Genomic DNA, 23,207 nt, shown 5'->3' with positions numbered 1-23,207 from the left:
GAAGCCCCTCATTGATACCTTTTCTTAATTCTTCACAATAAGTTGAAAGAATGTATTATTGGGGGTAAGGAAGTCTCAGAAAAGGAATATGGGCTGGCAGAGAAAATACCATTTCCTTGGGGGGGGGTGTGGAGAACAAAGTATTTGTTCTCCTCACGATGAGGTATGTTCACAATTGACAACAAGCACACACAGAAAAGGGTGAATGGAGTGGACCAGAAATGGGTTGCAGGGCAGCAGATCCCTTGTAGATGGACTTCATGTCTTTATGTAGAAGGACATTCCTCTCCCTTTAATGCGGTTATTACTGTCTTCCGGGTGTCCGCGTTTCAAGTGATTGTGTTTTTGGTTATCGTTTTGCTGTAAAACCCATCACGGAAATGGGAACACTTCACTGGTGGGTACTTAGATTAATTTTCCGGATGCCGCGTAATCTTTTGCAAAAGCTCGTAGGTGATTTATGGGTTCATAAAGGATATAAAATAAACCAGACTCGTCTCTCCACTGTTTAAAACTTCAGACCATTCAAGGACTTTCCCCTAGGAATAAGATCTCAGCTCTGTCACACCCCGCAGAGGACGAGTGACCTGGCCCATGCCAACGTCCCGCATTGCCGTGATCACAGCAGCCCCCTGCGTCCACAGGGTCAGCTTGGCCTGTCCCCTGCCTCCCCGTCCCAAGCCTAACGGCTCTCATCCTGTGGGTCTCTCATCCCAGAGAAATCTTCTCTGTCTCAAGTAGTGGCCAGTGCCCTTTTTCTGGTGCATTTAGCATTATTTGCAGTTTATTATGTTCATATTTATATTTTCAATGCATATGCAGTCTTTTAAAAACTGTTAATTTGACTTCATTGGGTCTGAGTTGCATCATGAGGGGTCTCTCGTTGACGCACGTGGACTCTCCAGTTGTGGCACTTGGGTTCAGGAATGAAGGCACGTGGGTTAGCGGTCCGACCAGGGATCAAACCGGTGTTGCCTGCATCACGCTGCGGATTCTTAACCCTTGGACCATCAAGGAAGTCCCCTGTTCACGTATGTTTTGACAAATAGTTATTTTAATACACGAAAAGCCCTTTCACTTCTCCTAACACTCTGTGAGGCAGGAAATATCAGCGTCCCTGTTTTACAGGTGAGGACACAGATGTAGAGCAACTTCTCAGGTCACACAGGTAGGAAGTGGCTGAGCCCTGGCCAACTCACAGGGTTAGTGACCCCCTGGCCCCAGAGAGTCCGCTCTCCAGTCCCTACGGTGCTATCATGCTCATTTCCAGTGGGGTGTGACCCTCTCTCAAATACTGTAGCCATAGTCTCCCCGCCACGTTACTCACACGTTTTACTGGGTGTCCTGGGCTGTGGATGTTGTCTGAGATGTAAATTTCAGATGTCTGTTTTGTTTGACTGTTATCTTCCGCCTTTCCTTGCTGAGGTCTTCTGTGCCTGCATAATGCCTGGTCCTTGGTCCTCATCTCCCTGCTGTGTCCCCTGTCATCCTTATCTCACACCTGGTTCCCACAGAAGCCTGCCCTCTGGCCCACCAGTGACTCCTGACTGCACCCCTTCCGGTCACACCATCCTCCCGTCACCTGCTAAACCGTAGCATCCCTGACCCTACTCCCCCAGCCCGCTCAGGGGCTCACCACTGCCCGCTGGTTGCCTGCTCCAGTGAGTGGAAACCGGTCTAGCCAGCCATGGGCTCCCTCCTGGGCCTCCACCCACATCGTGCTTCCCAGACTTTGCTGCTGCTCCCCGACGAGACTCCCAGTCCTGACCGGGCTGATTCGTCTCCCTCCCTGATTCTCATTCCTCCGCTGTGCCTTCCCTCAGGCTGTGGGTCCAACAGGACCGTACACGTAAGGATCAGGGTACTCACACTCAGGAAGTATTCAGACCGTGTGATCCAGGAGGCTGGGAGAGGTCTGCGAGGAGAGACCGCCCAAGGGAGAGGGATGGGAAGGAAACCTTTGAAGTGGCTTTTTAAAGCGCACACACACACACAAACGTGTTCACGGGGTAAACACTTGAGCTGACAATGATCTCTCTTTTATCCCACACTACACATTTTACTGTTAAATTTTGCCTTTTGTTACCCTGTTCCATGTACTTCACGAACTAGGTTGTAACGTCTTAAAAGCAGGCGTGATCTCTTCTGTTCCTCTGTGACCTGTCTGCTGAACTCAATAGTTGTGTAATAAAAGTTGGTTGGTGGCATTAATAAGATTGCAGCAGATGGCAGGTGCTTCATAGGGGACCTTTAAAGCACCTAATTTCTTATCTACCTGCTTTGAACCTAAATCACTTGGGAAGAATAAGCTTAAATATCTGCTCTTCCGCATGCTTGAATTCTGGACCTACTTCTCTGTGTCCTTTGGTATCTCTATGCTTCGATATTTTGCCTCTGGGCAAATACTTTGTGTAAGAGGCATATGTTAACATGTATCTTTGGGTGTTTAGAATTTTGAAAGAGTTGTCCTTCAGCTTACTGAAGCAATTAATTTAGGAATTGTGAGCCTAAATACCGACCTACAGAGTAGACTGCTTATCAGCATTTACTTAATCAAAATAAAAGACTTGCAACTCACATCTTTCCTGAATAGGGAGCTGGCTTGGGTGAACAGAGTAACTGAGTTTTCGTGCGTTCAGCAAGCCTTTTCCTGTCAGTGTGTCCCAGACTTTCATTTTCTCCACCTTTGAGCAAGTTCCCGATTCTTAACTCTGGAGGTGATCTTTTCTATCCTATAAGAAACATGAGGACTGTGCGTGTCATTCATTTTTCTCTCGAGTGCCTCTGAGTTTACTTGCTCCCTCCTTGTCTCTGAAAAAGAAGAAATTTACTATTTACGTGTCCTCCCTGCCTCTCAGAGCCTTCTTGGACTCGCCTCTTTCATGTTGAGACTGGATTAGGTTGCCATTTTCTCCTCCGGGGGATCTTCCTGACCCAGGAATTGAATCCGAGTCTCCTGAAACGTAGGCAGAGTCTTTACCATCTGAGCCACCAGGGAAGCCCCATTCATTGCTCTCTGCCCATCACATCAGATCATCCCCTGCCTTCAGCTTTCTGTTCTGCAGATTGTGTCTGTAAGCTGCTACCAGGATAACTTTCCTGGAATAGCACATCGATGGCCAACTCATTGCTCGGCTCAGAGATTTCAGTGGGTTGTTCATTGACACAAAATCCAGCCCAAATCCCGTGAAAGACCTCTGTCCCCCAGTGACGTGGCGTCAGTCCAGATCTCCATCCTCGCTCACTTCCTGGCCCCACACCGCTCATCTTGCTGATTTGGCCGCTGGTTCTTCAGTGCGTTCCGCTTCTGTCCTTCCCTTCTGTACTTGTATGTTCATTCTTCAGAGGCTCACCTCACCTTCTGTTTTCTCCACAAAGCCTTTCAAAATTTGTTGGAATTTCTACAGGATTTTTTTTTTTTTTCAGTAGCACTGTTTTGGCACTTAGCACATTTCTTCCTAATCCTTGACTTCCCTAAGTATCCCCTAAGAGGTGTTTCAGGGTGAAAGAAGGGCCAGTGAAATTTGAGAGATTTCAAGGATATAGGACTGCCCTCCCTACCACCTCCGCCCGTGCAGAAGGCACAGCAACCCATCAAAAGCCCAAGAAGGAAAAGAAATCGCTTGATGTGGTTTATTCTGGTGTTTCCCAAACTTATTTATCGTAGAAAAAAAATTTTCCTCACAAAATATGAACATCCAGTGAAACACTTGGGGGAAAAACTCTGCCTTAAACTAGCTTTCTTGTTGGCATGTCTACTGTATAAATTGAAAGCTCTTTGAAGCCAACTGCTGGGCTCTGTTTATTTTTCCTGCCTTGGTACGTAGTCAATAAAGTTTATTGAATGAAGTCACATTGCAGGATCAAGAGCGTATGGTTTTTTTTGAGGCCTGACGTATGAATACTGTGAAACAAAGCTGCTCTGCTCTGCCTAGTACCAGCCCATACAGTTTTGCTCAGTCTTTAAGCCGTGTCCGGCTCTTTTCGACCCCATGGACTGCAGCACGTCAGGCATCCCTGTCCTTTGCCATCTCCCAGAGTTTGCTCAAATTCATATCCGTTGAGTCACTGATGCTATCTAACCATCTAATCCTCTGCTGCCCGCTTCTTTTGCCTTCAGTCTTTCCTAGCATCGGGGTCTTTTCAAATGAGTTGGTTCTTTGCATCAGGTGGCCAAAGTATTGGAGCTGCAGCTTCAGTCCTTTCAATGAATATTCAGGGTTGATTTCCTTTAGGATTGACTGGTTGGATCTCCTTGCTGTCTGAGGGACTCTCAAGAGTGTTCTCCAACACCACAGTTCAAAAGCATCAATTCTTTGGCACTCAGCCTTCTTTATGGTTCAACTCTCACATCAGTACATGACCACATACACAGTAGGTACTCAGTAAAGGCTGAAGAATGCTGAATAAATGCTGAGTGTATCTAAAGGGTGCACTTCAGGTATTTTTTCTCAGTTGAACTGACAGGATCCATTTTCCTAATAACTGTTTGTGAGTGCATGCGTGTGTGTGCATATATTTTTAAATAATCTCAAACAGGAATTTTTCTAGGTTTTCCACCACCTTCAGCTCTTCTTCAGTGTTTGCTTTTATAGCTGTGCTGTAATTTAAGAAAACAGAATTAAAAATAAAAATCCAAGTTTTATTAAAAAGCATGATAGGTGGCAGTGATCGCTACAAAATAATGACATTTTAGAATAAAGATCCCTTTTGGACTTAAAATGCCATTTAACTCACCAGTGGAATTCACACAATTTTCATGACTCCATTGCATATTTTAAGCTCCACAGCTTTGTAGAGTCTCTTACCTCAGGAGGCAAAAGAACAGAGCGATTCAGTCGTTGTAATTTTTGCTAAAACTAACAAACCAACAACCACCACCTCTGCAACAAAACTGTTGCTGGTGTCATGCTGTGCTCATAGAGTAGCTTTTGTTCTGAGAAGTGATTTTACTGGGTACGTCTGGACAGGCCTGCTGTTATACGTACATGTAAACATTTATAAGCACAAAGAACATGGGCACGAATATTCACAACCTCCCTTCTTTTAGTCCTGACTTGAGCTGCTTCCTGGAATTGGCACGGTTTGGCTCAGTGGACAGAATGGAATTTAACCCCTTTCTCTGTCTGTCCCCGAACCGCGTCTGTTGGCTTTCATCCCGGGCCAGAATTAGTTTCATCTTCAGCCTTGGGATCTGCATTTAATGGAGGAGTCACCATCTCATGGGTAACTGCCAGAATTCTAGAAGAATCTTTCAAATTCCTTTTAAATTCTTCTTTTCCCTTCTAGGCTCCAACCAGGAATGGAGACCCCATTGGATGTCTTGTCAAGGGCCGCATCGCTGGTACACGCTGATGACGAAAAACGTAAGTCAGGAATCCATTCTAAGTGCTTTGCTCCTCTCCCCCCTTGCCTCCTGCAACGTCGTAACATCAGGTGTTTCTCCACATGGTTTCGGGGCTGCACGCTGTGAGCCTGGCTTGTTTTCTTCAGAGACAAACAGCTTGGCGTCCTTATTTTTGTTTTTAAGAGCCAGAACATGTCAGTCTTGTAAATGATATCTTTGGATTCTAGGGCTTCAGCTGTTAACCTCAGGAAGTCCTTTCCTCCGAAAGATTCTCTTAAGTGGGATGTGGAGTAGAGATGCTCCTTCCGTGTGTCTCCAGAACTTTCGATAAATAGGTGTTTGTCAATAGACTGATTGACCAGCAGAGAACTAGAGATGTGAAGACTCATCCAGAATCATCTGTCATTGGAAGTGTGGGTATAATTGGAAATAGTCGTGCAAATCCCACCTGTACAGCTGAGAGAGGACACATACTGGGGTGGGGAATGCCCACATACTGGGGGTGCGGTGGGAGAGGGGAGAACACCGATGTTGGAGGGTTGCTTGCCACTGTGTTAAAGCGATTTTCCTGCTCCTCCTCAGGCACCTTTGTTTTTAAATGCTATTGTTCACTGTTGATATTTGCAGAAATGACCGTTTTCTGTGGAAGCCAGGTCGAGGGTTCTTTTTTCTAAGCCCTGAAATGCTACTAACAAAAGATTTTTTTGAGGTGGAACTTTCATACATGGTAAGTTGTGGAAGGAGGAGCAACTCTCTGGGTTAGTTCTCGACAAGTTTGGCGGCTGGAGCACACGTTCCTTGAGACGTGAGATCTGCTTTTTTGCTCGCTGGTAGGACTTTTGTTTGTCTAAGCCTCAGCTCTCTCGCTAGTCACAGGAAATGGCAAGAGCTGCTTCTGAAGTCTTTGTGAAGATGACCTGGGCTACTGTGTGTGCAGAGCTTGCCGTAGCCTCAACTCCTGGGGCCGCTGCCTTGCCCTGTCCTGCGCGCGCTGCGTGGGGCCCTCTGGTGGGACCTGATCTACTCCTTTATGTTATTACAGCGTCTGCAGCGTCGTCCCCTCCGCTGCCACTCACGCACGACCATCTTTAGATGAGTGATTGCATGAAATAGCCGTTGAAGTTTGTTTTTTTCCCCAGCCTCTGACATAATGTACACCTGTAACTATCCCTTCCTAAGTAACTGCAGCTCAGGGATGTTAAGCCTCATTCCCAAGGACATTGAGCTTCGCACTGGCAGCTCAGGTTGTAGACTTTTTATCGAAACAACAGCAACAAAAACCCCTTTATGCTGCTAAGATTGCAGCAAGTGTTACTGACTTGAAGAGCTGGTTACAGATTTCTTTAAACATTACTATAGCTAATTTAGAAGCTTTAAAAAAAAAAAAAAAGACAATGTTTTGAGTTTCTCTGTTTTGTGATGTTGAGTTCGGATCAGTAAAACACCATCGTGTTTGTGCATATGAAAAATAAGTGATGCCCTTGGAGTGGCTTTTGTGTCCTGAGTGTAGAGAGGGTGAGTTCCTTCTCCTTCTCTACTACGTTCTTGGGTTCCCTCCCGGAGCCCAGCTTTAGGATCCGTCTGCTCAGCCTGGAGGCCTGAATAGCGAACAGTTGTGTGAGCAGTACTTGTAGATAAGGGGCATTTCTGGGTGGGCAAGGGCAGTCCTGCCTCCGTGGAGCTTGCATCACTCGCTAGTCGTGTCCGACTCTCTGCGACCCCCTGGAGTGTAGCCCACCAGGCTCGTCTGTCCGTGGGATTCTCCAGGCAAGAACGCTAGAGTGGGTAGCCATTCCCTTCTTATGGAGCTTAGGAACCGATTTCTGCATTGACTCTGGCGGCTGTGAAATGTTCAGCAGGGGAGACTGGGCGTGCTTGTGACGTGGACGCCATGTGTCTGCGGTGTCTACAGCGTGGGAGAGCTGTTTTCACAGAAACCAAAGGACGCTGCCAAGGGAGAGAGGAGTTCTTACCTTCCTCCTGCGATGAACACGGTATTAGTGCTTTAAGAGGACGGATGGATGCCTGTGTAGGTCAGAAGGATCACAGGGTAGACTTTGTTCTGGGCTCCAGTTGGTTTAACAGTGGGCTGGCGTGGTTCTGGGGTCCCCTCTGTAATGGTTTCTGTAATGGTTTCAGCATCTCTGGACCACTTCTGACATTTAAAGATAAGTGGGGGGGGGGAAAGTTGAAAGATGTCTGTAATCGTTATTATTAACATGGGCAGCGTTTTTGAGAAACTGTTTTGCTATGGTGCTCTGCACTTCACCCACAAGAGAGCAGAGCCCAAGAACCAGAAATTCACTGTATTTTTTTGTTACCTAGCAGTGTAAGGACATGAAAATTCAGGCAGTTTATAGACAGAGCTGAGCATTAAGTTCACAGCCTTTCTGTAGATTTCTTCAGACCCATTTGAGCTTTTTCAGCCTGATTCAGCGCTCTCTGCCCTAGATTAATTCTGTTTTAGCTTCTGTTGTAAGTTGCTCTTATACTTTACATTCTCCTCAACTTTAAAAAAAGTCTTGTGTATGTAATCTGATGTGGGTGTCTTATTACAAGCAGAAAAATGTTCTACTACTAGAGATCAGGTTTCCAGCTCATGTGGGTGACCTCTGGTTCTCTTTCCTTTTGCTGCTGGGGAGCCAGAGACTTGGGCATTTTTGAAGATGCTATTGTTTTAGCATTTGGAGGAGAACAGTATCTGTTAGGAGCTGAGTACTTAATACCTGATAGCCTTAAGGCTTCGTTATGTCTACCAGTGAAGAATCAAAGAAATACCTTAACCGTACACTGCAGAGATAAAGTCAATAGTGAAATGGTGGTTTTGTGGAAACACAATAGCTACTTATCTGGATGGCCTAGAAGGAATACGCTTACTTAAAATAATTATTCCACTGCTCATGAGACATTGATTGAATCAGCACCCTGAGTAATCCTGGAAGGTACTTAATGAAAATGCAACACGATGGCCAATTTTCCATGTGCTTGAAGAATCTCTCTTTGCAGAGATTATTAATACTGGTGCTGGGAGCACACACAATAGTGTGTGCTCGGTCGTGTCCAACTCTTTGCGACTCCATGGACTGCAGTTTTCCCAGGCAAGAAGACTGGAGTGGGTTGCCATTTCCTCCTCCAGAGGATCTTCTTGACGCAGGCATCAAACTCGCATCTCTTGCGTCTCCTGCATTGGCAGGAGGGTTCTTTACCGGTAGCACCACCTGGGACCTCAACCTTTTACCAAGCCTATTTTTTAGGAGTCAAAATTTGAGGAGAGAATTCGAGGACAGGACGCATAGGCACCGATGTTTATATTAGTAACAGCACCTGGGTGTGTCTGTACCGGGACAGGGCACTTCACCATGATGTGTACAGAATGTTTTCTTTTTGGTAATTTTGTTTTTATGTGTCTTGATTATGAGTTCTTTTATCTGTTGACTTCCTCAGTTAGGCTGGAATAATTTTAAGGAGCGTGTAGCTTTCTTTTTGAGGATTCTGGTGGCGGGGACAGTACCTTTGTTTCATCTAACGAATACTTATATGATCTGAACAAGCCAAATGAGGTTAGCATGAGTGACTCACGGAGAGCGGTAGGGAAAAAAGGTGGCTTTCACAGCGTTGCTGTTGCATCTGCTCCTAGAAACTCAGTGACTCCTTGTGTGGTGAAGGTCACTGAACACTGACTAATTGATGAAGCATAAATTACCGCTATCCTTCCAGGGAAAGCATTCCTGGGAGCACTGGCTTTTTGTTATCATGGGGACTGATGCCCCAGATGTGTGGACATTTGCATTGTATAGATTCTGTTTGGAAGAGGAAATGGCAACCCACTCCAGTATTCTTGCCCGGGGAATCCCATGGACCAAGGAGCCTGGCAGGTGATATCCATGGGGTCACAAAGAGTCAGACATGACTGAGTGACTAAACAACAAACAGGGTTCTGTTTGGGGCTTCCCCGGTGACGCAGCCATAAAGAATCTGCCTGCAACGCAGGAGACATGAGACTCTGGTTTGATCCTGGGTGGGGAAGATCCCCTGGAGGAGGAAATGGCTACCCACTCCAGTGTTCTTGCCTGGAGAATCCCATGGACAGAGGTGCCTGGAGGGCGAGAGTCAGACACGACCAAAGTGAGCACATGGATTCCAACTCGTCTGCACACCCTTCATGCCCCAGCGGTTAGTCAAAGGTTAAATCGTAAACCTATCGATTTAACGGTAAAGAGGAGTCGCGCTCGCACTCTGTCTTCTCCGATGGACTTCTGTCCTCCCGGGTGGCCAGCACTGCCTGCCGGTCAGGTCACCATGTGTGTAGATCCTGGTGCCATAGGCGGTGCCTTCCTGTGCCCAGAGCAGCTAGAGACGCCCTGCATCCTCTCTCTCTCTCCATTCCTCCCGTCTTCTTGTCTTTGCTGTCTGCACCTGACACCGTGGCTTTCCAACATTTTGGCCACGGCCCAGAAGAAGAAAAGCTTTCACCTTGTGACCCTCAGGCTCATACTGACATAACTGATAGAACAACTTCATGAAACAGTTCTTAGCTTCACTCTTGCACAGTTATAGCTTGAGTTATCTGTATTTCTTTGCATTTTACTTTGAGTAAAAATTGGGTCATGACTCATTATGTTGATTGAGGATCTGCAAATGAACTGGGTGGGACCTGTAGGTGAAAAAACATGATTTGGTTTTTTATCTCCTTCCTTGGATAAACTTGCTTCTGGCTCCTCCGTTCTTGTCCTGGGGAGCTTTGACTATCCGCTGGGGCATGAAGGCTGTGCAGAGGAGCTGGAATCCTTGTGCGGCTGGACGGGGTGACGTCATCACATTGTTCTCGGTCAAGAGCCCTGGAGGCCTTGGCACACCCACTCAGAGCGAACAGGACTGCCCCTTTAGAAGCAGTGCTGCCATAGCCTAAGGCTGTCCTCTTCTGATTTTTAAAGTCAGTGCTCAAGAAGGCGGTCACTCCCCTTCGGTTAAGCCTGTTTAGGTCCCTCTTGTTTCCCCAAAGCAGACTCCACTGAGACTGCCCAGTAGACCCTGATGGGGAGCCCGCCGATCAGATCCTTTGCAGCCTAAGGTGACGGCCTTGGTCACTGCATGTGTGCTGTGCGCCTTTGTGCTCTAGCGCCTGTAGAGACACCATGTATCCAAGACCGGACTTCCTGTGGCCATGATTTCCAGAGACCGGAGGGAAGGAGTGTTGGTAAGCATTCTGCAGTTGCCTCCCCAGCATGGGTCCCTCCCCCCAGGTGTGAGTTACTGAGTCACTGGTCCAGTAATACTCCTCGGGGACTTCTGGGTCTGCCTCTTTAACCAGGAGGGGCCGGATGCTTCTAGGTGTGAGATGAAGTGATTCTTGGGCTATCAGGATCCTTTAACCAGGTTCTCCGGTTGTTCATGGATGTGTACTCAGTTGCGTCTGACTCTTCTCAGCCCCCTGGACTGTAACCAGCCAGGTTCCTCTCCTTTGGGATTTCCCAGGCAAGAATACTGGCGTGGATTGCCACTTCCTCCTCCAGGGGACCTTCGCAACCCTGGGATGGAACCTGGGTCTCGCGCGTCTCCTTCATGGGCAGGCGGGTTCTTTACCTGAAGCGCCACCTGGGAAGCTCCCCCCGTTGTTTATAGTTCTCGTCCTATTTCCTTCTGTCTCTCTATATGTATGTATGTATGTATGTAGTGTTTGTATATGTGTACACACACACATATATGTGGGTTATTTTTACTGAAACTTTGACAGCAAATGGCAGATATCATGCCTCTTTACCCTTTACATAAGTACTTACGTATGTATTTCCTATGAACAAGAACATTCTCTTGCATAACCACAGTTTGGTTATCTTTATTACAACGTGACTTAAATATACATAAGCATAAAACTGGGCATAAAATCTTTACGCGTATAGTTCTTTTACAACTTCATAGCCAGAACTTGAACCTATAATTTAAATGTAGCCCATAAAAGTTCGCCACGATCCAGTAGATGACGATAAATCCAGCTCTGCTAGCGTGTGGCGCCCGGCACTGGTGAGCCGCGGTCGGTCCCTCTGACGTCACCCTGCCCGTCCTGCCGTGTATCCTTTGCCACAGCTCCCCTGCCACTTTATCTCTGCAAACTCTTGTAAAGTATCTCCCTGCATATGTTATGGTGGCATAAACCGGTTTGCTTTTAGTGCAGAGACCTCCATTTCATACTAGGCTTGTTTCTGTCCTTTTCTTATGAGACCCAGGGGGAAAAACGCAAACACAAAAGTCACCAAAATCGTGTGCCAGCACTATGGTTATATAAGCGGTGGGTGTCTCATTCAGGATATGCTTATGTCAGATTTTTTTTTTTTTTTTTAAGTGTTCTCAGTGAAATACCAGTGCAAATGAAAACTCCTCCCGGACCCCCCAGCATTTGCCCGTGGACCTCAGTTTCAGGGTCACTGCATTATCATTCTCACAAGAGCCCTATTCAGGAGGTACTGTGCTCAGTCCCATTTTATAGACAAGGAAACAGAGCCATACAGCGCCTAAATAGCTTGCCTAAGGATGCTTAGCTGGTCTTGGCGCTGCTGAGGTTTGAATTCGGGAGCCTGACTCTGAAGTCTAACCTCTCGTTCCTCTATTCGGGTGTCCTCAGGTGGAAGGCATTGAAGACACAGCTGTGGATTAAAAATAAAACTGTGTATGCTCCCTCCACCAATAAGTCAGCAAGAAGGTTTTCATTTGGAAAAGGCTTCCCAGCCAGTGAACCAGCATTTCCCGAGTGTTAGTAGCTGTGATCAGCCATGCGTGGAGGATGGGTGACGACCCCAGAACTTCTCTGTACGCTGCGCTTTCTTTCCCTGTGAGTACCTCGGTCTGCTTAAGGGGCAAATCTCAGCTCTTGCTGACACGGGCTGCTTGCAAAGAAACAGGATGCCTCACTGCCGAAGTGCCAGGCAGAGACGAGGTGACCGCTGTCCAGAGACACTGAGTAAGGGAATAGGCTGGACTTGAGAACCTAAGGTTTTGTGGGTCTGCGTGAGTTTCCAGACTTGTTCGAGGCGAAGTTTCTTCTCCATTCTGCTTCATATTCCAAGCATGGACCATTTGGTGCTTCTGATCAGCCTCTAATAAACATCTGTAGATAATAAAGTAACCATGGGAGTAAAGGCTCATCTCTAAGGAATTAAGTTATTGAACACCAGCAAAAATGAGTTCGCTCTAATTATCACCATTACTGCCGAAAACGTACCGAGTCAACGGAGTACCTCGGTAATCCCTCTCGGTAATACTGTAGACTTTGCAAAACTTTTGCAGTAAGCTGAGTAGGAGGTGTCAGAGGGGAAAATGAAGCTTTAGGACTTTGGATGCCTAAATTAAGATTAAAAAAAAAAAAGCTTGAGGTACTTCTCCCCCCTACCTCAGTACCTTCATGTGCAATCACATGCTGCTGTGATCATCAGAATGTTGTTGTTTTGTTTTAATTGCTAAGGTGTGTCCCACTCTTTCGACCCCATGGACTGTAGCCCCCGACCCCCAGCACTTAATAACTGGGTGTCAGCTGTTGCTGGGTGGTGCATAGTCCTCCAGGGGATGAAACCACTGGTCCTGGAGAGCTGTCTTCTTTTCTGGGTTCATGTTCCCATGCCTTTTGATTCTCAAAATAAGGAGACTGAATTCACTGCCTTTTGTTTGTTAGAAAGCTTTCAATTGTATATTGGCGTACAGCCGATTAACAGTGTTGTGATACTTCCTGGTGCAGAGCAGAGCTGCTCGGCCGTACATGTGCCTGTGTCCATTCTCCCCCAAGCTCCCCTCCCTTCCGGGGGCTACCACACAACACTGAGCACCGTTCTCTGTGCTGTACAGCAGGCCCTTGTTGGTTATCTGTTTAAACACAGCAGTGTGAACCTGTCGATTCTAAACTCCCTAACTGTCCCCCCCTGCCGGTAACCATAAGCGCCTTCTCTAAGTTTGTGAGTCTGTTTTGTTTTGTAAATAAGTTCATATCTATCATTTCTTTTTAGAGTCCCCATATAAGGGATTGGGTAGCCATTCCTTTCTCCAAGGGATGTTTCTGACCCAAGGATCGAATTTGGGTCTCCTGCATTGCAGGCGGGTTCTTTACCATCTGAGCCACAAGGGAAACCCTACATAAGGGATATCATACGACAATTCTCTTTCTCTGTCTGACTTAACTTCACTGAAGGTTGGAGTTACGAATGTTTTGTGCGTTCAGTTATTTGCCTTTCATGAATAGTGGCAGTGAAAACGTCATTCCTCAGTAGCCCATTTTATTATACTTTAAAAAGCTGCATGAAACAATAGGCAGGATATATTAGGAGTTTATTGAAGACACGCACTACGTGTCGTCAGAAGCTTTCATCAAAGTGCTTCCTAGGGTGGGCACCTGGCATTTAATCAGAAGGGCTGCCCTCCAAAAACAGATTACAAGTGTCTCTGCTATTCTTGTGGTTTTATATCTGACCAAATTAGCATATGAAATGTTAGCAATGGATCTCACTGGTGGAAATAATGGCCTGTTAACTAGCATAATGGTTGTTGGAAATAGATTCTTCCACTTAATAGCTCTTAAGACACTTGAGACTACTTTATTATGTTAACTTTAAATGAATATTTTTCAACCTTTAGAAATCCTTTCTTTTTCTCAATACACATAAAAACGTTTTTGAGCTATTTTAATGTCATTTGCAATTAAATTGAAAATATCAGAGTCAGAAATCCTTGGCTGAAATCAACACTGACCTTTTTTCATTTGACACCTACCTCGTTCCTCCGTCGCCATCCTCTCTTCCCCTTCCTGTGCCTTGCGAAGCCTTGCCCCAATTAGCATCTTGTCCAAACATCGGCAGCACTAGCAGCCCTTCTTTGTTGGGAGTCTTCCACACCATCACGTGAAGTGGCTGTCTTCTCCACACACCCCGATTCATCAGTGTCCTTCCTGTAAGGTGGGACACACAGACCCAAACAGGGGTGGGTGGGGGTGTGTGTGTGTGTGTGTGGTGGTGGTGGTCTGGGTGCAGTACTCCTGGGGGTGAAGGGACAGAAGAGCGCAGACGCCTGAAGCAGCCAAGTGTGGGAGGGGAGGGCCACGGGACCCCTGGAGAACAGAGCTCTTCCTCCCTTTCAGCGGGCAGCCCCTCACCCAGTTCCTGCCACGGCTGTGCCAGAGCTGGTTCCTGGGATGCGCCTGGTGGGCTTCCTCCCGTCCTCACTATCACAGTGGGAGCTTGAAATCAGCCCTGGTGGAAGTGCTGACACCAGACCATGGCTTTTCTGTTTTCTTTCCCTACAGAGCCAGTCCTTATCACTGGCTCCAGTTGACTACTTTTACATGTGAATGTGGAGCCCTGATTGTTGTAGACAAGTGAAGCCTGGATTTTTATGTGAAATTTCTAGGTATTTAAAATTCTGTATGAGGCCATCAGGAGTTTCCTTGCCAAGAGGGAACCAGTAAGTATGAAGCTAGTGTGTGCTTTCTGGTCTAGTCCCAGTAGTTCTATTAATACAACCAGATTTTTTTTTTTTTTTAAAGCAGCTTGCATCATCTTCTCTTCCCTCCCACTTTGTAGTTGTGAATTCCTGTAGCAATTCTCTACGAACTCAAAAGGGAGATATTTAATATTAAAACAGCTCCTGGTATCTTTCATGATCTCGATGTGGAAATGAATTTTCATATTTGTATATTTTTCTTTCCTTCCAGACTTTTTATTTTTAAAAGAAAAATGGCTGCATCTTTTCTTCATCTTTTGTTTTCTTAAAGATTTATGTAGCATACTTACAAAATGCTTGTTGACTTGGCATTTTATGTGGATATAATTTGTAGAAGCAATACATATGGGATTTACACTCTTAGAGAAATCGAATCCAGTTTGAAAAATCAAACTGTTACCTCCTCAGTGGCTTTTCGATCTATTGTAACTGCTTTTTTATTGGATCACGCTCTTGATTCCTTCTAAATGAAATGAGTAAATCTTCGCATTTGAAATCTGGGGAAGTTAGCATTTCTTTCTCTAGGACTGCTTTTCTCATCACATTTTTTACATACGTTCGTTTTTTTCCCCTGTGAAAAATACTGCTTAAATGTCCCTTCTTTTATGGAGCTTAACTTGTTTAACTAGGCTATAATCAGTTTTTATTAATGAACTAGACAAGGCATAAATCTGTTTTTTTTTTCTTCTTCCACCAATAAGTAGGAGTTGAGAACGATGATTTTTTTTTTTCAGTTCCCAGCAAAGTGTTAGCTTTAGGGTGCTCTGAATAAAATTAAATTACATAGGAATGTTTCATTTTGGAATTCAGGAGGATCAACTAGGTTTTTGGAGTAAAATGGTAGCCTGAACACATGTATCAGGCTCCTCTCTCACCAAAAACTCTGTAAGATGATGACAAAATAGACATTAAGAAAAATCTCTACCACTGCTGGAAAACTAGCTGGAAAACAAACCTTCATAACTCCAAAAGTTATAAGGAATTCCTGGAAAACTGAAAACAGGTGGGAGTAGATTGACAAAAGGAAGCAAAAACAAAAATAAAAAATCATAAGACACAGGTGCAAAGGTGAATTAAAAGGAGAACTTAACAGTGACGAGCAACTGCCAGTGAGAAGAGCCCTGGAGCAAAATTCAGGAAATTAAAGTATTCCATTTGTAACAGTGACCCCCCCACACCCCTCCCCACTCTCCACCCCAGCCAAGAACTTAGACTGTGCTCTCGAGAAAGTCAACATCCTGTTTGCGAGGGTTTCCCAAGTGGGTTTAGGGACCTGAGCGAGGAGCAGAGCTTAAAATCACGGTGGGCACCCACAACACACAGGGTGCTGGGGAAGGAAGCCTGAGCCTTCTGTAGGCAGTGTCTGCTAAAATGCTTCACACCAGAGGCAAGACTTCTTGGTTTTGGCAGGTTTGTTTTTGTCTCCCCACCTGCCTGCTGCTTGGTCCTCATTCCCCTACCATGGAGGAAAGCCTATCATTTGATGCGTCCTATACTCTTGCCTAGAGCCCTGAGGTTGAGCCTCTCCGTGAACGACCTCATGCCAGAAAGGAAGCCTGCTTCACGTGCGCTTGTGGATCGGCCCAGTCTTTTATCTTAAGTATGAATGAATATCACGGAGAAGGCAATGGCACCCCACTCCAGTACTCTTGCCTGGAGAATCCCATGGATGGAGGACCCTGGTGGGCTGCAGTCCATGGGGTTGCGAAGAGTCGGACACGACTGAGCGACTTCCCTTTCACTTTTCACTTTCATGCACTGGAGAAGGAAATGGCAACCCACTCCTGTGTTCTTGCCTGGAGAATCCCAGGGATGAGGGAGCCTAGTGGGCTGCCGTCTATGGGGTCGCACAGAGTCGGACACGACTGAAGCAACTTAGCAGCAGCATGAATGAATATCAAGGGATCGTTGGACATTTGAGTAAAACAAATAGGATGAAAGAAAAGGCACGAGTCAGCACACTCGGGAATTTAGGAGGTGTGTAAATATATCAAATAAGGGCTTCTTAGGTGGCACTATTGGTACAGAACCTGCCTGCCAATGGCAAGGAGATGGAAGAGATGCAGGTTTGATCCCTGAGACTCCGCTCTGGGTTGGGAAGAGCCGATGGAGCACAGCAGGGCAACCCACTCCAGTGTTCTTGCCTAGAGAATCCCATGCACAGAGGAGCCTGGTGGGCGACAGTCTGGGGTCACAAAGGGTCTGACACGACTGAAGCGACTTAGCATGCATGCACACATTAAATGTAGTCTGCTAGGAAAAAGATGATTTAGAACAACAAAGTTTATGGAAGGTAAAGCTATGATTATTGAATTTGAAAGATTAAAAAGATCAGCTAGGTAATCAAATAGATATGATTAAAGACGAAGTTAGGGATCTTGAAGACTGGCAACAAAATGTTGTACAATTAGGTAAAGATACTAGGATCTTACACATGTGCCAGATTGAAGTTCTGGTGGGGTGAAGCCAAAGCAATATTGAGAAGAGAATGCATTTATTAGGAAAATAGGAAATAAGTGAGTCAAACGGACAACCAGAACAATAACAGCAGAAAAACTGATATCTGCTCTTTATAAAAAAACAAAACAAAACAAAAAAAACAAAAAGGAACCAGCAAACAAACAATAAAACCCCAAACTTTTTTTTTTTTTAATGTTGTTTAGTCACTAAGTCATGTCTGACCCTGCAACCCCAAGGACTGCAGCACTCCAGGTTTCCCTGTCCTTCCGTATCTCCTGGAGTTCGCTCAAACTCACTATCTCATGCTTTGTCACCATGTTCTCCTCCTGCCCCTAGTCTTTCCCAGAATCGGGATCTTTTCCAGTGAGTCAGCTCTTTGCCTCAGGAGGCCAAAGTACTGGAGCTTCAGCATCAGTCCTTTCAGTGAATATTCAGGGTTGATTTCCTTTAGGATGGACTGGTTTGATTTCCTTGCAGTCCAAGGACTCTCGAGTCTTTTCCAGCACCACAGTTCATCAGTTCTTCTGTGCTCAGCCGTGTTTATGGTTCAGTGCTCACATCTGTGCATGACTACTGGAAAAACCACGGCTTTGACTAGACGGACCTTTGTTTGCAAAGTGATGTCTCAGCTTTTTAATACACTGTCTAGGTTTGTCATAGCTTTTCTTTCAAGGAGCAAGCGTCTTTTAATATTATAGCTGCAGTCACCATCTGCAGTGATTTTGGAGCCCCCAAAATAAAATCTGCCACTGTTTCCATTGTTTCCCCATCTCTTTGCCATGAAGAGATGGGACCAGATGCTGTGATCATTGTTTTTTGAATGTTGAGTTTTAAGCCAGCTTTTTCACTCTGCCATTAGGGTATCATCTGTATATCTGAGGTTGTTGATATTTATCCCGGCAATCTTGATTCCAGCTTCTGATTCATCCAGCCTGGCATTTTGCATGATGTACTCTGCGTTTAAGTCAAATAAGCAGGGTGACAATATACAGCCTTGACGTACTCCTTTCTCAGTTTTGGACCAGTCCGTGTTCCATGTCCAGTTCTGTTGCTTCTTGACCTGTATATAGGTTTTTCAGGAGGCAGATAAGGTGGTCTGGTATTCCCATCTCCTTAAGAATTTCCCACAATTTGTTGTGGTCCACACAGTCAAAGGCTTTAGCATAACAAAGCAGAAGTAGATCTTTTTCTGGTATTCTCTTGCTTTTTCTATGATCCAACGGATGTTGGCAATTTGATCCCTGGTTTCTCTGCCTTTTCTAAATCCAGCTTGAACATCTAGAAAATCTCGGTTCATGTACTGTTGAAGACTAGCTTGAGGGATTTTGGGCATCAGCTTGCTAGCATGTGAAATGAATGCAGTTGTTCGGTAGTTTGAATATTCCTTGACATTGCCCTTTTTGGGATTGGAATGAAAACTGACCTTTTCCAGTCTTGTGGCCATTGTGAATTTTCCAAATTTGCTGACATACTGAGTGCAGCACTTTCACAGCATCATCTTTTAGGATTTTAAATAGCTCAACTGCAGCTGCATCACCTCCACTAGCTTTGCTCAAAGTGATGCTTCCTAAGACCCACTTGACTTTATACCCCAGGATGTCTGGCGCTAGGTGAGTGACCACACCATCATGGTTATCTGGGTCATTAAGACCTTTTTTGTACAGTTCTTCTGTGTATTTTTGCAGCCTCCTCTTAATCTCATCTGCTTCTGTTAGCTTCTTGTCATTTCTGTCCAATGTTTCAGTTTCAAGGGAACAGCAAAGTGATTCAGTTGTATACTGAACATGTTTGTTACTAGAAAACTAGTCATCCTTTAAAAGAAACAGTCTTGTTGAGGTTTATGTATTTGAGAAACATTTAGAGACGTCAAGCTAAGATCAGTGAACAATAAGAGTCAAAAACTATGAAGGTCTGTAAGCTCCTGGGCTCTGTGATAGAGAGCCCAAGTAAATAAATTTGATCTAGACGGTTCTAATATAATTTTTCCTCCAGTGAACGCAGTGCGGAGATTTTACAAGAGTTCATTCTTTCAAAAAATATTATCGAGGGCCAGGTTTGTATAGAAGGGTATGCTAGATTTGAATAGAATACATTGAAATGTACAAGACACAGTATTTGCTTAAAAGCTAGCAAGATTGATGTTAATAAACAGTTGTGTTTTCACTTGCTGCTATGGCAGTCAGTGCAAGCTTAGCTGCTCGGAAAACCACCTGTTTTATTCTATCGATTGACCTTAATTTCGTTTCTCTAAATCTTCCTGAATTAAGCAGTTTGACTGTAGTACTGTAGGTTCACTTTTCCTTGTTATTTTCTTTGAACTTTCAGAAGCGTTTCAGATACATCACAAGAAGCTACTTTACCTTCGTGTGAAAAGATCGTTTAAAAAAATCTTTCTGTATTAAGTTTTGAACTTTTTTTCCTCTAAAAATGGATCAGTCTGAAGAGGTGTCCTTCCTGATAATTCAGTGTGAGGGCAGACCCTGCTTGCCTGTGTCCACAACGCTTTCTGTGTCAACATACGCTTCATGAGCAAAAGGAAAGCCTTGTTAACATTTGCATCATAGCTGAGCATATGCTCCATCAGCAGCATTTTAACAAGGGTAAAGTAGTCTTGAGACTTGCTGAAAACCCAGCCACTGTAATTGTGCAAGACTAGATGTTATGCACCTATTTTTCAAGAGCACAGAATTAAAAAATAATTATTAATTGTCCTTGAAGTATATGCATAGAACGTATCTAGAGGATGAGACAAATTTTGTGTTCTTCTCTGGAACTGGTTATTTTTCATGGTATTGAACTTGAATTTCGGTTCACGTTATGGAAATTACATATGTATGGTATGGATAATTTTATAAATTAATGCCCTACTATTAACAGGATGAAAGAATAGCACAGTGAAAGCTTATCAGTTAGAAGGTAGTCAAAGAGTAAAGGAATGGCTTATTTCTGGACAAGAGAGAGGGGTTTTAAAATTTTTGATTTTACCCTTAATTTGAATATTACAGGTTAATCATGGCTGTTTTTGAATAAGAGAAGAGAATGGCAGCCCACTCCAGTATTCTTGCCTGGAGAATCCGGTGGACAGAGGAGCCTGGCGCGTTACAGTCCATGAAGTCACAGAGGAGCCGCTGAGTGGCTACTAACACTTGGCACTTCTTTTTTTCTTCAGGAGAGACCAGTGAGCCACTAAAGATTTTACAGCACGGTGTTGTGAAGTGCCAACGTCTTGTTTTGGCATTTGACACCTGTTATTCCACAGAAGTAACGGATGCAGAAAAATGTTATCAGTGCTTTGTAGTAGGCCCTGTGCTACTGGTCGGGCCCCCCGCCCCGCCAGCTCTCAGCCAGTGGGAGCCCCCTCCCAAAGCCACGCCCCTTCCCTGGGTGCAGCGGTGGCTGATGGGTAAGGCGTGTGCCGGTCCAGCCAGCCCTCTTGGCCTCTCTCTCGGAAGGTCACTGTGGCTGCATCCCAACCCAGTTTCTCCCTCAGTTCCCATGTCCTCCCTTCCCCCAGAGAGGTGATCCTGAAGACTCCCCAGCAAACTTCTGCATGCCGTCTCCTGGTCGTCTGCTTTCTGGAGCACTCACCTTGCATTTTTGCCCTTTCGTACTGTTCATGGAGTTCTGGGGGCAAGAATACTGAAGTGATTTGCCTTCCCTTCTACAGTGGACCACGTTAGATAGCACCATCGACTCAGTGGACATGAGTTTGAGCAAACCCAGGGAAATACTGAAGGACAGGGAAGCCTGGCATGCTGCAGTCCATGGGGTCGCCAAGAGTTGGACACGACTTAGTGACAGAGCAACAACACCTTGCATTAAACCCCTGCTTCCTTTTGAGGACTTCTGTGCAAACAGACACTAATTTAGGACCTCAGGACTTTTTTTTTTTTTTTTAATACAGATAGAATTTTGATTATCCTCTTGATCAGTTCTCCCTCTAAGGCAGAGGTGCCCTAGCAATGTTCCTGATGTACATTGATGTACATAACAATGTTCCAGATGTTCTTTATCCTCTGCTTGAATGTAAGGGAGAGTTAATTACTTCACTACACTGTCAGTTGTTAAACACTTACGGGGGTTTAGACAGCTTTATTGTTGAATGGAAATCTGTATCGCTGTAACTTTCATTCCTTGAGTAAGCTTCTACTCCCAGCTTCTCAGAACATTTATCCCTTGAAATTGTTCCAGTTTCCATCCTTGAGATATTTGAAGAAAGTTATCACATTCCCTTTAGGTTTTCACTCTAATCCTGTAAGAGATTGATCCCTGGGTGGGGAAGATCCCCTGGAGGAGGGCACAGCAACCCAGTCCAGTATTCTTGCCTGGAAAATCCCATGGACAGAGGAGCATGGCGGGCTGCAGTCCATGAGGTTGCAGAGAGTCAGACGCAACTGAGCACGTGTGCATACACACACACACATATAACATAAAGCAGGGTTCACTTTATCATATTGTACATCATATCCCTAGTACTTATTTATCTTACAATTAGGAGTTTGTACCTTTTGACCAGCTTCATCTAATTCCTCCTACCCCAACTCCCACCCCTGCCTCTGGTAATCACCAATCTGACCTCTTTTTCTATGAGTGTTTGCTTTTGAAGTATAATTGACCTATGACCCTGTGTTAGTTTCTGGCACACAACATAGCGATTTGATATTTCTGTGTGTTTACAAAGTGATGACCACAATAAGTCTAGTTACAATCTGTCACCATTCGAAGATACCACATTTTTATTGACTCTTTTCTCCACACTGTTTCATACCTATGACTCATTTATTTTGTAACTGAAACTTTGTGTTTCTTTTTTTTTTTTTGAGAAATATAGTTGATGTATAATAATATGTAAGTTTCAGGTGTACAAGAGAATGAGTCACTCTTTTGCAAGGTTATACTCCATTTATAATTATTATAAAATATTGACTCTATTCCCCGTGTTGTACATTGGAGCCTTAAAGCTTATTTATTTTATATGTAGTTTGTACTCTTAGTCTCTGACCTATTTTTCTCACCCACCCCTGCAGTCACCTGTTTGTTCTCTGTGCCTATGACTCTCTTTCTGTTTTCTTAGGTTTGTTTATTTGTTTTGTATTTTAGATTTCACATATAAGTAAGATCATATGGTATTTGTCTTTCCCTGTCTGGTATATTTCAGTTAGCATCATGTCCTCCAGATTCATCCGTGTTGTTCCAAATGGCGGGATTTCTTTCTTTCTTATTGCTGAGTAATATTCGCATATCTATAATATACCTTAGTGTGTATACTTGTGTATATTCTCACTATATATGTCTCAAAGTAATATATACAAGTACATAGTTATATTAATATGTCTTACCTTTTCACATTAGCATCATATACATATATACATGCTTATGTGTGTATGTGTATATACATATATATGTCACATTTCCTTTATCCATGCATCTAGTTTCCAATACTGAAGTTGTTTCCATATCTTGCCTATTGAGGTAATGCTGCGTTGAACATGGAAGTGTAGATATCTCTTTGAGATACTGATTTCATTTTCTTTGGGTATGTACCCAGTAGTGGGATTGCTGGATCATATGATAGTTCTATTGATTTTTTGAGGAACTTCCCTTCTGTTTTCCGTGGTGGCTGCGCCAATTTACATTCTTATCAACAGTGTACCTGGGTTCCCTTTTCTTGACAATGTTGTCAATACTTGTTATCTCACCTTTTTGAAAATGGACATCCTAACAGGTGACATCTCTTTGGGTTTTGATTTGCATTTCCCTGATGATAAGTGTAGTTGAACACCTTTTCATATGCTTGTTGACCTTTCATATGTCATCTTTTGGAAGAATGTCTATTCAGGTCCTTTGCCCATTTTTAAATTGTTTTCTTTGGTGGTGGTGGTGGTGTTTTTTTTTTGTTTGTTTGTTTTGTTTGTTTGTTTTG

General features: G+C 44.5%; 1 protein-coding gene across 3 annotated transcripts in view; it reads left to right on the top strand.

Moving 5' to 3' along the window:
* The window catches only part of VGLL4 (vestigial like family member 4), a 156,542-nt gene that overhangs the window by 8,240 nt on the left and 125,095 nt on the right, over positions 1-23,207 (top strand). For all 3 annotated transcript variants that reach the window (XM_061397119.1, XM_061397117.1, XM_061397121.1), the window contains exon 2: positions 5,290-5,366. In XM_061397119.1, coding sequence (XP_061253103.1) covers positions 5,303-5,366 — 64 coding nt within the window. In that variant the 5' untranslated portion in view covers positions 5,290-5,302. The remainder of the gene's footprint in view (positions 1-5,289; positions 5,367-23,207) is intronic.

This window comes from Bos javanicus, chromosome 22, assembly GCF_032452875.1.
Source record: "Bos javanicus breed banteng chromosome 22, ARS-OSU_banteng_1.0, whole genome shotgun sequence".
NCBI classification, from domain to species: domain Eukaryota; kingdom Metazoa; phylum Chordata; class Mammalia; order Artiodactyla; family Bovidae; genus Bos; species Bos javanicus.
Note: the sequence above shows the minus strand (reverse complement) of the source record. Positions and strands in the feature narration are given on the sequence as shown.